The 17,168-nt window shown below is 40.6% G+C and overlaps 1 protein-coding gene across 1 annotated transcript in view; it reads left to right on the top strand.

Annotated features, from left to right (window-relative positions):
* Positions 1-16,628, top strand: part of LOC107376800 (zinc finger protein 91) — a 46,741-nt gene extending 30,113 nt beyond the window's left edge. Inside the window, exons 14-15 of the mRNA XM_070542387.1 lie at positions 7,003-7,086; positions 8,803-16,628. Coding sequence (XP_070398488.1) covers positions 7,003-7,086; positions 8,803-10,409 — 1,691 coding nt within the window. The 3' untranslated portion in view covers positions 10,410-16,628. The remainder of the gene's footprint in view (positions 1-7,002; positions 7,087-8,802) is intronic.
* Positions 16,629-17,168: the final 540 nt, after the last annotated feature.

The following is a 17,168-nucleotide window of genomic DNA, read 5'->3' as shown; positions in this document are numbered from 1 at the left end:
GACTCAAAATTACTTCTGACTTGTGTCTTGTAAATGTAGTTTAGTAACACAACAGTTTTAACACATTTCACACAATCTGATCTTTTTTATTAGGATACTATTCCAAAATTAAGGGATTATTTTCAATAGATCATTGGTAAATCTGTCTAAATAGACAAAACCATTTCTCAATTTTGTTACTAAGCCAGATCAATGAGACACAGCAGTTTTTAACACCTTTAATACGATCTGATCTTTTTTATTAGGATTTTTATCAAAAATTACGGGTTTTTTTTCACTAGCTCCTAGGTAAATTAGTCAAAAGACCCTAAACCATTTGTCAATAATGTTACTAAGCTAGGTCAATGCCACAGCAGTTTTTATCACATTTCATACAATTCAATCTTTTTTCATTAAAATTTTTAACAAAAATTAAGGGATTTATTTTTCAATAGCTCCTAGGTGAATTAATCAAATTACTAAAAAACATTTCTCAGTGTTGTTACTAAGCTAGACCAATAAGACACAGCTGTTGTTGTCACGTTTCACAAGATCTGATCATTTTTATTTGGATTTTTAATGATAATAGTGATTTCTTTCAATAGCTCCTAGGTTAATTGATGTTACTACTCAAAACCATTTCTCAATTATGTTACTAAGCTACACCAATGAGACACAGCCGTTTTTATCATATTTCACAAGATCTGATCTTTTTTTATTAGGATTTTCATGAAAAATTCTGATTTCTTTCAATACCAGTGTTTCCCTTACATAGGCGTAGCCGTGGCAGCCCACCACGGCTGAAATCCCAGCACCACGCCTACGAGATCCCAAGTTTTATTGATTTTTTTTTTGTGCCGTTTCCCGAAGAAGCAGCGGGAACTACTCTGTTGTTGTTTGTGATCACAGCCGGCAGGCAGCAAGGAGGAGGAGGCAGGGCAGGGTGGTTACAGCTAGGGATGAGCCGGATACTCATTTCAGACGCGTATCCAGTACAGATAAAGCATTTTTGACGAATATGAGCATGAAACGAGTAAAACTCGTAAATATCTGTAATCGTGCTGAAGGAAAATCCTTATTGGGTAACGGACTGTCTTCACACTCTGCGATTGGCCAGTCACATAGAGCTCCCGCCCCTCCCTACACAAAACTGCAGCCGGGAGCTCAGTCCATCCGGCCCATCCACGCACACACACAGTAACAGATGTCTCTGTGCTTGCTTCACTGTTGCTCACGTTTCTTCAGTACTCCCTACGTTTTCTTCAGCTCGCCTCTTTTTCGCTTGAATATTTAAAGTGGGCCTGGGAGGCAGGGGCGGCGTTAGGCCCGGCTACTTGGGCTGAAGCCCCGAATGTTTTATGAAAAGCCCCGGATCTCAAACGTGGAAGTAACGTGCAGTACCAAAGTCCAACAGAGAGGGAGCAGCTAGCAGTAGTTTGTATACAGCCTGCCTGAGCCTCCACCACTAAAGAAGCCCTTCAGCAGCCGATTTCTTCTGCAGTGCCTGGTTTCTTCCACACTCTGCCTGAAACGCATGTGTGAAGATGGACATAAGGACGTTTTTTAGACCAAAAGTACAGCGACAGAACCCCAGCTTTGATGATACTGGTCTCAGGTTTGTGAGTATATTTGTCTTGTACCACATAATTTTTTATCTGAAGCTACACATTAAGCATATTCAGGGCAAAGTATTGTTCCTGTTAGTGTTTAGTGTGAGTTGATAGCAAATATTCCCTTTCTTTCTCCAGCAACTTTACCTGATAAGCTAACTTTGGGCAAACCAGCAGCACAACAGATATTTTCAAATAAGACTCACAGACAAATATATGATGTTGACTCGTGCGTGTCACGTGTGTGTGTGTGTGTGTGTGTGTGTGTGTGTGTGTGTGTGTGTTAAGCCCAAGATCTTCCTCAGTCCTAAATCCGCCCCTGCTGGGCGGTATGGCAAAAATGTCATATCACAGTTTTTTTTTATTATATCGGTTTTACGGTATTTGACGGGTTTTTTCACAAGGCTGTGATTACCCAGATTATTTTTATAAGAAAATAATTGCTGCACTAGATTGGCCTTAAATAGCCCGTTTTACCTTCATGTACAGAATACCAGTTTTTCCATGTCCAGTCACAGGTAGGTCAATGCAGAAACCCCCTCAAAGTACCCTTGTCAAAAGAAAGCGGTTGAGAAAAAACAACTAGAAAGATAAAATATTGCAGTCAAAATAAACTATTTTTATTGAACACATTTTGCATATAATCTAGCAGTTAACCGTCTTTATGATTTAACATCCAACGTTATTGCGTTGGTTATCTCGACCCACCGCTTGCTTTTTTTATATACAGTCCCTTTAGCGAACACGTCTTTAATGGACGTCTGACTGCTACTAGCCGTTTTAGCCTTGGAGGTGGAGGGGGCAGATCGAAGCTTGACATGCTTGGTATTCCAAGACGTGTTTTCGGCTGAGGTGATGAAGCAAGTTGCTGGTTTTACCGCCGCCGGCTACCACCGTTGCTCGACAGCATTTGCATATAATAGTTGTTTGCTCCACGTCCGAACTTTTAAACCCGAAATACCTCCAAACAACAGACGTGGCTTGTCATTTTGGAATAAGTTCTTCTGCGCTCGAAGTTTTGATGTCGCCGTGACAGCTCCCGCCAGCCGCCATTCTTGGTTTCACCACGCTGTGGTGTTTGTGTGTAGCAGTGAAATGAGTCCCTGCTGAAACATTTTCCTACTACGAACGTTCTGTACGTTGTTTAGGCCATTCACCGGCATAGCGGTATGTGAAAATTTCATATCATAACCAAAATAACACTGGTTTTTAGAATGAACCGGTATACCGCCAAGACTAATTTAAAGTTACTTTTTTCGTAACGTACGTGGTGCATTTGATAAGACAGAGCTGAAAACGGCTCGGTCACTGCCTCTGCTGGTTATTTTTTGTATTTATATTAACTCTCTCTCTCACACACACACACACACACACACACACACACACACACACACACCTCAATCAACATTGTTGTGTTTAACTTTTTGTGGGGAAAATGCCAACATTAGGAAAAAATCAGTTTAATCAAATGAAAATAAAATGGTTCTAGTATTTCATATTTCCTAGTTCCTACTGCAAGAGTTCAGATGCATTAATTCATGCACTTAAATATGAATGTTCTGATTTTACTGAAAAACTTGTTCTGTAATAGTTCCTTTACTATTGTGATCAAAAATATTTAATCTCTATTCTGAGGCTGCTCTGTAAATAGTTTTTAAATAAACAATACACATATCAACTTCTGATCAATCCATATCAATTTCAGACTTAAAACAATGTATTGATGTAAACCACACACACTCATTTCCAAATAATAAATAAGAGGTGCATTCATCTGTGTATCTCCTTTGATCCACATTAGTGATGTTTTCAGCACCAGAACAATGAAGCAAAGAAACTGATTCCTGAGTTTGTTAGTAATTTTATTTATTAGGTGCATCTGACCTGTTCTATTTTTCTCTGAAATGAGATCAAATCAGTGCTTCTATGGGTTGTCTCCCCTCTGCACTAGAAAAATGTACTTTATTATAATGTTCACTGTAATGCATCTTGATGTTCTTCACAAATAAATTAAATCAAAGATATTGGTCAATAATGCCAAATATGTAAATTTGTGTTTCAGTCATTTTTATACTGGCTTAAAAATAATTCATGAAGTCTACTAAGCAGGGGTGTAGAAGGTGTTTAATAGGGCCAGCCCGGTAATGGTCTTGGACCAAAATAAAGGGGGCAGAAAGTCAAATAAAGGGGGGCAGAAGGAGATGTTTTTCCAGACGCCAAGAAGAATTAAATGCCAAATCCCCCCTGCAAAGTGTGTCACTGAGAGTTCAGCTAACCACCGTCTGTGCCGCAGTGCACTGCTTGAAGACTTATCGCTGACCGTGTAAACCAACGTCTGTCGAATATCCAATGCCCAACTTCAAGCTAACTTCACCGCTGTCTTCTTTCTTCAGTAACAAAGAAGTTTATTAAACACTTCTGAATTTATTTTAGCACCTTTAGGTCTGATACAAGTTTGGTTGTGGTTTCCAAAGAGTCCAGCAGATGGACTATTATAGACCACCATAACACACAACAACCCACCCAATCAGTGTTATATTTACTGTTCGTTAATGCACATCAGCTTTACTGTTTTCACATTTCAAAGTCACAAGTGACTTGATAACAGCCGTTCTGAGCACCAGAAATGTTCCAATCCTGCGGAACGTCAAACAAGTCATCCACTGCATTTAATGAAGTGTGACGGGCTACGTGTTGTAATGTGGAGCTCACAGCGTTTCTGGTCGTTACACATTTTGGTGGTAGCTAGTGCTTAATGGGGTATTCTACAGTAGCTAAAAATAAAGTGATACAAATTACAGTTCTCTCCTCATCCACCTGGGGCTGACGCCAGAAGTGGGCAAGTTCTCACTGACTTCAATGTTAAAATGCCAATGTCACAGCAGAAATAAATAGAGGTGCTGAAAAAAATCGATTCAAGTCTGAATCGGGATTCTTATTCATAAAGATTCAGAATCGATTCCAAGAACTCAAATATTTATGTTACAGGTTTGAGATGCACTTTTTTGATGTTTGTTAGAGTCAGTACTCCGTTTACGTTTGTGGTCCCATAAATTGAGATGATTTATGTTTGAATCTGCTGATAAGAGGGCACTTGAATGTATTTTTTTCCATACTCAGAAATTTGAGATATTCTCATATTTATTTTCTAAGTTGATAAATGAGTACTCAGGATTACTCATGTAACTTGTTTCTACACATACTTGAAAAGTATTTGACCGTATTACTTTCAAAGCTACTGTTAGGTAACTACAGATTTGTTATATTTTACAAGGTAAGCATAAATAAATGTTGCCTTTTGGTCAAAAGATTGTTTCTGTTTACAGTTTTAGAATCACTTTATTTTATATTGTAAATTTGCATTTTTGGAGCACGACCAGTTTAAAGTCAAATAAAAATGTCCCACAGCTTTAACTGACTTGTACAACAAAGTAGTTCATCCTGGAGCTGACACTCTTTGTTAATTTCTGATAGTGAATCGAATTAAATTGAGAATCGAATCGGCACCCCAAGAATCGGAATCGAATCAAATCGTGAGTTGCTCTAAGATCCACATCCCTAGAAATAAACATGTTTACAGCCATTGATTTCACTTATGATGTCCGTGAATTTTAAAGACATATCACGATATGTATTTGAAAATTTGCGATAACGATATAACTGACGATATGACTGATGCGAGACAAAGTACTTTACAAATTCACAACATTTTTAGTGCAAAGAACCCACCAATATATTTTCAGTGAATCAGCAGTTTTTACGTGCATCAAAACTACATTAAAACGTTTGTGCAAATGGCCTGAAATATCTTCCTGAGCATAACCATGTGTAGTATCTAATAACTTGAGTTGCTTTGCAACATAAAACTCTAACTCTTGGGTAAAAAAATAAATAAAATAACATGGATAAAGTGCCCTTTTCAAGTTTTAAGATTTTTTGTCGGAAACACAAACATGTTCACAGATGTGGGCTAAAGGGAGGATCGTTGACGAGTTACAACGTTTCCACCTGTACTGAACAACCTTTCAGATGCAGAGTTAGTTGCTGGGAAAGTTTACCGTGTGAACCTTCCACCACAAAAGAGGATCACACTCGCTGTCTGCTGGTGGACTATTCACATAACTGCTCAGTTCAGATAATAACCTTTCTGCAGTTACATCTGTCTTGCCACTAACAGGTCCCTTCAACAAGCTCCCGAGACCTTTTTTTTTTGGCTTTTTAGCAGCTCCCTGACTTGTTTGGTCTCCAGCAGATGTGGGAAGTGTTTCTGAAACACCTGTGGCTGTGCTACCCTGGTGTGACACAAGATGTTCTAGTTCACTCATGACCTGAACTTATTTGTTGAGTGCAACAGCCTTCACAACGTTGGCCCCGCCGTCTGTCATCACACATACCTGTTTTTCCTCCTGAAGATTCCACGAGCTGAGGAACTCTTTTAGGCCTTTGGCTATTTTTTTCCCCCGGTGTGGTCCTCTGGGAAAAAACTTGTTTCAAGGCACTTGTTTTGTAGCTTCCAGTTTTGTAGCTTCCAGTTTTTGTACACGTAGTGTATTGTGAGGCTCATGTAGGGGTCTGATGTTCAGCTTGACCACATTTCCGTGGTGGACGCAAAAAAACTCCATAGACGATAATGCATTTGACACCTCAGTACGAATCTCTTCTTATAAAGCAGGCAAAGCGACATTAGAGAAGTATTTCTTGGTGGCAGCTTGTAGCGTGAATCAAAGGTTTTAAACATCTTTGTGAAACCTTCTTTTTCCACACTCTGAATGGGCATCATATCCCTGGCTAAACAATGCATCACCGCATTAGCTAGTTCTCCCCAGCGTTTGCTACTTTTGTCATGGGGGGGGGCAGCTATTTATAGCCACACTTGATTGTTTTTTGAGTCAGCTTCTTTGGTCTCACGACCACATTTGTTGTTTGCGTGCGTTAACAGCTTTGCTGTACTCCAAAAAGTGCTTTTGCTTCAAATGATGAATTAGGTTTGTGGTGTTTCCTCCCTTCGCCACAACGGCCCGCTTGCATGTTCTACAAAAAAATTGTGCTTTGTTGGGTATCTGACGGACGGAAACCGAATCAGTTCCGCACCACTGAAGTAACATCTTTTTTAAAAACAAATTCTGCTTCCTTCAACAAGCTGCTTTTGCCCTTCTCCTCCGCCGTCGCCATGCTTTTTCCGCCATGTGCGTATGAGCGTATGAAATCAAAGGCACTGTACAAGCGTGTTTTACCCATTCTGTCCTATCGCGATATTTCATTTCCTTATCATTGCCCAACATTGTACTGGTATTAGTGTGAAAGGTATGAAAGGTATTTGGATTATGTGCACCAAGACGGCTGGTTCACATCCATAGACCTGAAGTACTTCCAAGTCTTAATAATTCTGAAACACTGCACTTCTCATTCAAAGGAGTTCAGGATCTTGGACCGGCGCTGAGCCCCGTTCCCAGTCAGGAAGAAGCCAGTCGCCGAGAGATCACAGACTGTCATCACGGTAGATAAACTTTATATTATTGGTCAGATGTTTAGAGTTCTGGAGATCTCTCCATGGCTCTGTTAGGTAGCAATCATCATATTCAGATGCTAATGTTAATCATTATGGTAACTGGCCTGTATCTGTATAGCGCCTTCTTAGGGTTCTACAACTCCCCAAGGCACTTCATAACACAATCAGTCTTTCACCCATCCACACACACATTCACACACTGGTGGTGATGAGCTACACTGTGGCCACAGCTGCCCTGGAGCGCACTGACAGAGGCGAGGCTGCCGAGCACTGACACCACCGGTCCCTCAATAATTATGTATGTATTATGAGCACACTCAAGATAATTCAAACACACGGCACGCTTTTGGTTATTAAATGATAAATGACCTGCACTTGTATAGCGCCTCTCAGAGTAAGGACTCCAAAGCGCTTTACACTACAGTGTATCATTCATCCATTCACACACACATTCACACACTGGTGGTGGTGAGCTACGATGTAGCCACAGCTGCCCTGGGGCGCACTGACAGAGGCGAGGCTGCAGAGCACAGGCGCCACCGCTCCCTCCGACCACCACCAGCAGGCAAGGTGGGTTAAGTGCCTTGCCCAAAGACACAACAGCAGAATTCTCTGTCCGGAGCCGGGATCGAACCTGCAACCTTCCGGTTACTGCTGTATAAGGTTTATACCTGCACTACCCCTCCCCACTCACAGTGACAACACCCCCCTTATTGTCAGGGTAACAGTGGCAGGCCCTTTTTTTTTTTGTCCTAATTATAACAAACCAATATTGTCTCAATCCATAATGTCCAAATGAAACTACACACACATCTAGTACACAACTTACACACACACACACTTAGTTTAGTTGCGAACTCACCTGGAATGTGTGGAATTGAAACTCACATTAAACATACATTTTAGAACACTTGAGTCTATCGACCAATATGAAAACCTTTATCGTGATGTGTGATCCTCATTGCCAGCTGTAATCTGAGTTTAAAATGCAGGCCAAACATAAAAATGGTCTTTTACCCCATTTCCTGCATTAGTTGTTGACAGAAAATAGACGGGGAAGTGTTCGGATTAGAAAAGCCAGTCAAGTAGCATTTAAAATCAACATCCACAGCCTTGCCTATCTTGGCTCGTGAGGGGGAAGGCTGTGTTGATCTAGCATCCAGGAGAGAGTAGAACACATCTCTGCTAGGAGAATCTAACCGTTAACATTAACACGGTAGAACACCTTCAAGCTTCTATTATTTGTGGAGACTCAAAATCCTGCAGTCTTCTACTCACCTCTACTCTGACTAATTTCTAGTTCCTGAAACTTATTTGATCTGGCTTTTACTGCAGGTTGACTTGGGTAGTTTTAACTGTTCTTGTTATCAGTTTTGTCCTTTTATTTTGACTTTTATCTATAGTTTGTCAGTATCACATGTATGTTTTTAGTAATTCTACTTTAAATTATCATTTTAATGACTGTTTAGCCATTTTTGTCGTCTTGTTCAGCACATTAGTGTTGCATGCACAACTGTAAATGTGCTATACAAATAAACCAGGAGCGAGATGTTTATTACCACAGAGACTGTTTGACAAGACCACTGCAAATGTGTTGAAAGAAACGAGTGAACTTGGTCTTTAAAGTAATAATACAACAGTATATGTGAAAATATAAAGTTACAGCGGTCGGTAATTCACATCGTGTTTCTGTGTTTTCTATAGATTTTCTACAGATAATGCTGGTTAAAGAAGAAGCTCCTGAAGGGAGTGCTGATGTGGAGCAGCAGTACCCAGACAACCTGCACATAAAGGAGGAGCAGCAGGAACTCTGGACCAGTCTGGAGGGAGAGCAGCTCCAGTTGAAGGAGGAGACTGATGCTGCCAGATTTCCATTTTCAGATATTTCTATAAAGAGTGAGGATGATGAAGAGAAATTTCTGTTCTCACAGCTTCATCACCAACAAACAGAAGACCTAGATGTCCCAACTAGCAGCTCAGATGACCAGATGACAGCAGACACTGGTGGAAGAGCAGAAACAAGCAGGAACCTGGATCTAAACTCTCATGAACAGAAATCTGATTCTTCAGAGACTGAAGTTAGCGGAGATGATGAAGAAGATGTGAATCTAGTCTTTGAGCAGTCAGACTGTGGGCTTGAATCTGGAGACATATACAAGGACTGGAATGAGACCAGGTCTTCTGAGTCAGATGTTAAGTCGGTCAACAAATCCTGTAGCTGCTCTGAGTGTGGTGAACAGTTTCTTAACGAGTTGTCTCTCCAGAAACACGTGAGAGTGACGAGTCATTTGGCAGGAAGGTATTCAGGCTGCTTGGTTAATAAGAAAAGTGTTGGAGTAAAGAAACACACTGACCAATGCAGGAAAGTCCAGACAAAACTAAAATCATTTAGTTGTGATGACTGTGGGAAAGGATTTGTTACAAAATACAATTTAAACAGACACATGAGTGTCCACACAGGACAAAAGCTTTTTGCTTGTGACCTCTGTGAACAAAAATTTAGCCGTGAGGATACTTTAAACTGTCACATGAGTGTCCACACAGGACAGAAGCCTTTTACATGTGAGCTGTGCGGAAAAAGATTTAGCCAAAGGACAACTTTAAACAGACACATGAGGGTCCACACAGGACAGAGACCTTTTGCTTGTGAGCTCTGTGGAAAAAGATTTAGCCAAAAGATATGTTTAAACAGACATATCAGAGTGCACACAGGACAGAAGCCTTTTGCTTGTGAGCTCTGTGGACAAAGGTTTAGAAGAAAAACATGTTTAAACAGACATATCATAGTGCACACAGGACAGAAGCCTTTTGCCTGTGATCTGTGTGGACAAAGATTTAGCCATAAGACAAGTTTAAACAGACATGTCTTAGTCCACACAGGACAAAAGCCTTTTGCCTGTGAGCTCTGTGGACAAAGATTTAGCCAAAAGACATGTTTAAACAGACATGTCTTAGTCCACACAGGACAAAAGCCTTTTGCCTGTGAGCTCTGTGGACAACGATTTGGCCTTAAGCAATATTTAATTGGTCACATGAGGGTCCACACAGGGCAGAAGCCCTTTGCCTGTAAACTTTGTAAACAACGATTTAGCCATATTATAAGTTTAATCAGACACACAAGAATTCACACAGGACAGAAACCTTTTGGTTGTGAGCTCTGTGGACAAAGATTTAGCCAAAAGCAACATTTAAACCGTCACATAAATGTCCACAAAGGACTGAAAGCTTTTGCTTGTAAGCTCTGTAAAAAAAGATTTAGCCGAAAAACATCTTTGAACAATCACATGCAAGTCCACACAACACAGACATGAGGGTCAACACAGGACCAAGGCCTTTTGCCTGTGAGCTATGATGAAGGTTTAGACAAAAGCAACATTTAAATAGTCAAATTAGAATCCACACAGGACGGAAAACTTCGCTTGAGTTTTATGGACAAAGTTTTAGCCATAAGACAAGTTTAAACAGTCAAACATGAGTAGCCACACATCACAAGGAACTCCTACAACTACAAAAGTACCAAAAATGATCTTTGTAGTGTTTACATTCTAGATGTCAGTCTTGTACCCCTGGTGACAGGCCTTAACCCTATATAACATCTGGTCCATGAGCCACTTCTTTCTGACAGGAGAGCCATATATTGTTGCTCCAAAACTGTAAATGTTTATTTTATTTTATTTATTTATTTACTAAATAATTAAGGATGTGTCTTGGTGAAATTCTGGCCATACAATGCGTATTACGATACAGGGGAAACGATACAATATATCACGATGTATTGCGATACATTCAGTCAGACGATATTGGCGATTTTTTTGTAGAATATTGAATTTTCCTATAATAAATTTAAACACACCAAACTGATACTTAACATGTTTAACCATAACCCATAACAGAGGGATTTACATTTCAATGGTGGAAACAACACCCATTACACACTGCTGTTTACTAGTGGTGGGCGTTTGAATTGCACCACAAGAAAAGAAAATACACAAATGTTTCCATGTAATGTCTTCCAAAAATTAGATATGCGACTTTTTAATATCGATACATTTTTGCAAGAAAAAATATCACGATATATTGTGATATCGATATTTTCAATGCACAGCTTTTGAATATCGTTATAATATTGCTGAGGAAAATATCACGATATATTGCCATAATCGACATTTTCTTACATCCCTATAAATAATGACTCTCACTCCTGTGCTGTTCTTTAAGTGTCATGGCCGTTGCCATTTACAGATCAGCATCAGAAGATTCTACACATCAGTGATCCCCAACTCTCTTCCCTGAGGGCCCGTATCAAGCACGTTTCACAGGTTTCCCTGCTTCACACCTGATTTTAATCACCAAGTGATTAACAGGTTTCTGCAGAGCTTGATGAGCTGCTGAACAGGTGAATCAAGTGTGCTGGATTAGGGACACAACTTAAACATGCTGGATAGTTGCCCTCGGGGAAGGGAGTTGGGGATCACTGATTTCCGTGTCAAGCGCATACATGTCATTCACTATAAGTTGGCAAGTACATTAACACATTTCACTCTAAGATAGAGTTAATGGTAATTGAAAAAGTAACTTGATACATTTTCATAGAAAACTTTTTCTAAATCACCATTAGCATTGATAGCTCACTGGTGTCAAACTCAGGCCCTTGAGCCAAATCTGGCCTGTGGTCTCTTTATATTTAGCCCATGAGATCATATTAAAAATATTTTGGAACTGGCCCATCGGCATATTTGCAGCAAAACTACAAATCCTATAGGGCTTTGTGGCCTGAGCGCGTCATTCAAAGTACTCCCTCTTCTATTTACAGTCATTGGTTTCAATGCTACGAGTTTTGCCATCTTTAGCCATTCCCTCCTCAGTCTCGAACAAACTGAAAATGCTCCTCTGACTCGGCACTGACTTTACTCAGCGATTTGATGACTTTGAAGCCCAGAAATGGAGACTTCAACTGCTCAGTAATATGTTCATGGCTTATGTAGAAAGAACACAAACCAACCTCCAGATGAAGCCGATTGAACTTCAGTGTAGTGACATGCTCAAGTCAGAGTATGAGTCTGTGGCTGCCGGAGGTTTCATCTTTCCTCCCTAACACGCTGACCCAACTTTGTCCATATGAGAGCAACAGTTTTCTTTGAATATGACCAAAACAACACAGGAGTCTCACTAATGAACACTTTCCTATTTTCTTTCAAGTAATTGAATTTTGTTTTAGCTTCTTTCTCTTGTTTCTTTTCTCTCAGATCAGTTTTTTTTTTTTTTTTTTTAGAATGTGGATAATGGAACAGCGGCTCCACACCGCACGCTTTGTTTACTCCAGGGAATAGCTGATCGCTGGGACGCCAGCTAGTTTTACTAGACCCACAGACGTACCAAGTGAAATCTAGAAGAGAACTCCCTGTGAATGCGGAGGTCGAGGTCAAAAGAGGAGGACGAGGGAAACGGCGAGACAGCAGAGACTCAGATGATGGCGGATTTTTAAACCGTGTCTCCCTTCCATTATAATAGGGAACGTCAGGTCACTGCAAAATAAAATGGATGCGCTTGCGGTGCTGACCCAGAATCAACTAGCCTGGCAAGCCATCCTGTATATGTGGATATAAAACCTTAGCAAAGCAAGACCTTGGTCTAGTTCACTAGGCTAAGAATCAGCAGGAGTATCACAATTGTAGTCTGATCTGCTTCATGGAAACATGGACACATGCACATATTCCTGATGACAACATTTATATCGATGTCTTTCATGTGGTTCGGGCAGACCTAGACTACATCACAAACGGCAAGCAGAAAGGAAGGGGGCTTGTTAACAAATGGTGTAATCCGGCTCATATTCACATCAAAGTGCAGATTTGTTGCCCTGACAGTGAACTGTGCAGCTGGTCTCGGGCCATATTATTTCCCCAGGGAATTTGCCCGCGTCATCTTGGTGGCAGTGTACATTTCCCCTTCTGCTAATCCCAGTTGATATCATTCACTCAACAGTGGCTTGGTTACAGACCCAGCACCCAAGTGCCTTTTTTTTTGCCATCTCCGGGGATTTTAATCATGCCACAACTCTTAAACAATACATGAACTGTCCAACTAGAGGAGAGAGAACTTGCTAATGTCAAGAATGCAAACAGTTCCTCCCCTCTTTCCCAACTCGGGAGATCCGACCACAATCTGGTTCACATCACTTCTGGATATGTGCCGATGGTGAAAAGGCTACTTGTACTCCCTAAAAAGATTAGGAGGTGGTCCGAGGAGACTATGGCGACACTACAGGGGTGCTTGAAGGCAACTGATTGGCAGGTCCTATGTGAGCCTCAGAGGGAGTACATCGACAGGCTCACTGTATGCATTACTGACTATATTAAAGAGCATATTGCAGGTTAGAGACTCCCATGAACCAATGTTTAGTGAAATGTAACAGAAACTCGTTTTAAACTTTTTTTTTTACACAAACATAAATTATTTAGTCTTTTAGGGTCATTTTTGTGAGGTTTTTTTTTTTTTTTGCCAAACCAAGTAACGTCATCTGAAGGAGTCCTGTTGGCTTAATCCAGTGAAAAATATGGATTATAATGCCAGCTCTGACACAGAGGAACCTTTAAATGTTTACAATTATACTCATGATGGACCAAAACCATAAAGTCGTGAGTTAGGCTGCACGCCCCAGAGAGCAGAGACAAACCAGAGGGAGAAACCATCGGCCAAAGCAGAGAGATTAAGGAGGAGCTGTAGCGGGCGAGCAGCAGGTGTCTGGTGTTAACCATGTTAGCTTAAACTCGTGCGCTAACATCACACTATTGTACTATCGTGTACTAGACAATTAAAATAGTATCGGTCGGTTAATTTAATATTAATACTAATGAGCGTCTGTCAGCGGTCTCATACTCGCTAATATCCGTTCACGTATTGTAGTTTAGCGCTTAGAGGAAGAGAGACGCCTGTCATCCAGTTCTGGAGCTCATACGGGCTTCTGTGAGCTGGATCTGACCCAAACACGAGCGAGACAGTCGAGCTGGTATTTTTAAAAGCCGCACATCCTCTCCTGGTGGTCCAGGCGGCGGTTCTGATCCGGTTCCAACCCGGAAAACAGCTGGCCCGCTGAGCCGCGCATCTCTTCTGGTGGTCCGTTCTGACCTGGTTCTGATGGTGTTCTGGATTACCTCACAGGCAGGCCATGGTATGTGCACCTTCAGAACTGTGTATCAAACAGCAGTCGGCAACATTGGGGCTCCACAAGGGACTGTTCTCTCCCCCTTCCTCTTCACCCTGTATACCACTGACCACGTACTGTAATGAAAGCTGTCACTGTCAGAAGTTTTCTGATGATTCTGCAGTCGTGGGCTGTATTACTGGGGGTGAGGAGACAGATTATCAGGCAGCAATGGACTCCTTTGTCAAATGGTTTGAGCAGAATCATCTGCTGCTCAGTGTGACGAGGACTAAGGAGTTCATTGTTGACTTTAGGAAGACAAGATCACCAGTGACTTCAGTTTCCATTCATGAAGTTGCTGTGGACATAGTGGAGAATTACAAATACCTGGGACTGCACATTGACGATACACTTGATTGGACCAATACAGATGTACTTTACAGGAAGGGCCAGACTTGTCTCTTTTTTTCTGAGGAAGCTGAGGTCATTTAATATCTGCCGGTCCGTGCTCGGGGTGTTTTATGAGTGTGTGGTAGCGAGTGTCATCCTTTAAGCTGCTGCATGCTGAGGCAGCAAGGTAAAAATGGCAAATAAGAACAAACTCAACAAGCTGATACAAAAGGCTGGCAGTGTTGTTGAAATGGAGTTGAACTTCCATGCTTTCGTTCTTTTTTAAACACAGAAACAGTTTTGTTTACCTGTTTGTAGCTACGGTTTCGCCGACAGCGAAACCGTAGCTACAAACAGGTAAACAAAACTGTTTCTGTGTTTAAAAAAGAACGAAAGCATGGATTTACAAAGACACAGCAAGAACACACCTAAGATGGAGTTGAACTTGCTGCGAGCGGTGACAGAGAAATGAATGTTGCACAAAATCAGGGCCATCGTGGACAACAATTTTCAATGACTTCATGATGGGCTCGCCAGTTGAAGGAGCGCGTTTAGTGGGAGACTGCGAACTGTTGGATGCGCCACTGAGCAATATTAAAAATCACTTCTGCCTGCTGCAATTCGCATGTTCAATTCCTGTTAGTTTATGCACCATTGCAGAATATGGAGTAGGACATTGTTTTAGATTGTGGATTGTATTGTAATTATTGCATTGATGACGGGTTGGGGACTGTTTTAATCTGCTCATTTATCCTATTGTCTGGAGCTCCCTGTCTGGAGTCTATATTGTGGTTTTGATGCATGTTTTCTTCTCCAAAGCATGAATGTTAATAGCTGGAATTTTGCATTTTCATAGAAAGAATTTTTTTTTTTTTTTTGGTGTTGGCCTGTTACAAAGGACATAACATACAGTAAAACAGGAACTGGAAACACTACAGATGGAATAAAAAACCTCTTTCGTATCCCCCGGTGAGGAAGTTTTGGTGTCAGCAGCGATTCCATTCAGTACAGGAGCAAAAATAGGAGAGCATAAAATCAGATTAAAGAGTAAACAACAACAAAACAAATAATAAAATGAGATTCGAAATACTCCGATTAGTTTAAGCTATCTTTTAGCACCCTCTCGTGTTCGTTAAGTGAAGCCAAAAGTGAAACTTTTCTCCTCAGTGTGCAGTCATCTTAACAAAAATGAAAATATTTTCAGCTTTAGCTGTGTTTTTGTTATTTTGTTTGGAAAAATGATCATAGCACTATTACTTGACAGGTTTTATATTAAATGACATTTAAAGATTATATAGTTTTAGTTAATTTAAGACTAAATAGTTTAACACTTAAAAAATTGACATTGCTGCTTAGGCTCTGGCCAGGGCACAGGAGCTGAACAGGAACAAGTTAGCTGGTCTTGTGTACGTTACACTTATCCATTATAAAAAATAATTATTAATAAAATATCTGATTAGTTACTAATCTTAATGTTTTGTTTAGTTTGAGTTTCAAAACAGGAATCTCACTTTTTCTTTTACCATTCTTTTATAATATGTATCAATAATGTCAACTTGTGAATGCAATGCATGTTAATGTAGTAAGTACGTCATTTTTTAACATGGAAAGTATACACACATGTCAATTTGAGTCAGTCGTGTGGCGGTAGCTCTTCTGTACTCTCATTTTGTAGAAGTAGCTCACTGTCTCTATGTTGGAGAGCCTGCTGTAAAGGGTCATTTTTGCACATAACAGCTCAAGAAAATGCGTTCAAAATATAAAAAAATTGCATGGTATGCCTCTAAGGAATAAAATGTTGATGAAATTGAGACATAAATACTAATGTGTATTTTATTTGATGTAAAATTTACTTGCTTGTGTGTAATTTGGTTATTCCAGATTCAGTGTTTATGTAAAATTACATTTGTTTTCAAAGGAAAAAGTTAAAAAAATTACATAGCTGTAGATTTGCACATTTTATGTCAATTTTTCAATAAATACTGAGTTTGGCTTACGACTTTGTCCCAGTTTTTCATGTTGGCCCACTGTGAATTTGAGTTTGACACCCCTGATGTACAGTTATTTACCCCTGATGTACAGGTATTTACCCCTGATGTACAGGTATTATGGTTTGAGCTAAAAAACAGGTAAACAAAACTGTTTCTGTGTTTAAAAAAGAACGAAAGTATGGAGCCTGTCTACTTTCGGACCGTTAGGCCCCTACTGCTAAAGATAATGAATGGAAGTCTAAAGACTCTTCCACTCCGTGCAGTCGGCCCCAGCCTGGTCAGGTTGTTTACACACACCCTTCCACACATCCTTAGGAAAGCGGACGTGACTGAGCATAAGGGCAATCTCTAAAATTGGCGTGCAGGTATCACTGATGTCATGAGCACATGGGCGGGGCAAAAGACATGGAGAAGTCTGCGGTGTTTCCCTTAAACAAAGGCAGCATTGAGCAGTGTTGGGCCCAATCTCAATACTCGCCCTGCGGTCTTCAGCAAAGTGCACTTGGAGAAAGTGCGCAATAGGGTTCGACTGCGTAGTACACAAG

The sequence above is a fragment of the Nothobranchius furzeri genome, chromosome 2, assembly GCF_043380555.1.
Source record: "Nothobranchius furzeri strain GRZ-AD chromosome 2, NfurGRZ-RIMD1, whole genome shotgun sequence".
Taxonomy (NCBI): Eukaryota; Metazoa; Chordata; class Actinopteri; order Cyprinodontiformes; family Nothobranchiidae; genus Nothobranchius; species Nothobranchius furzeri.
Note: the sequence above shows the minus strand (reverse complement) of the source record. Positions and strands in the feature narration are given on the sequence as shown.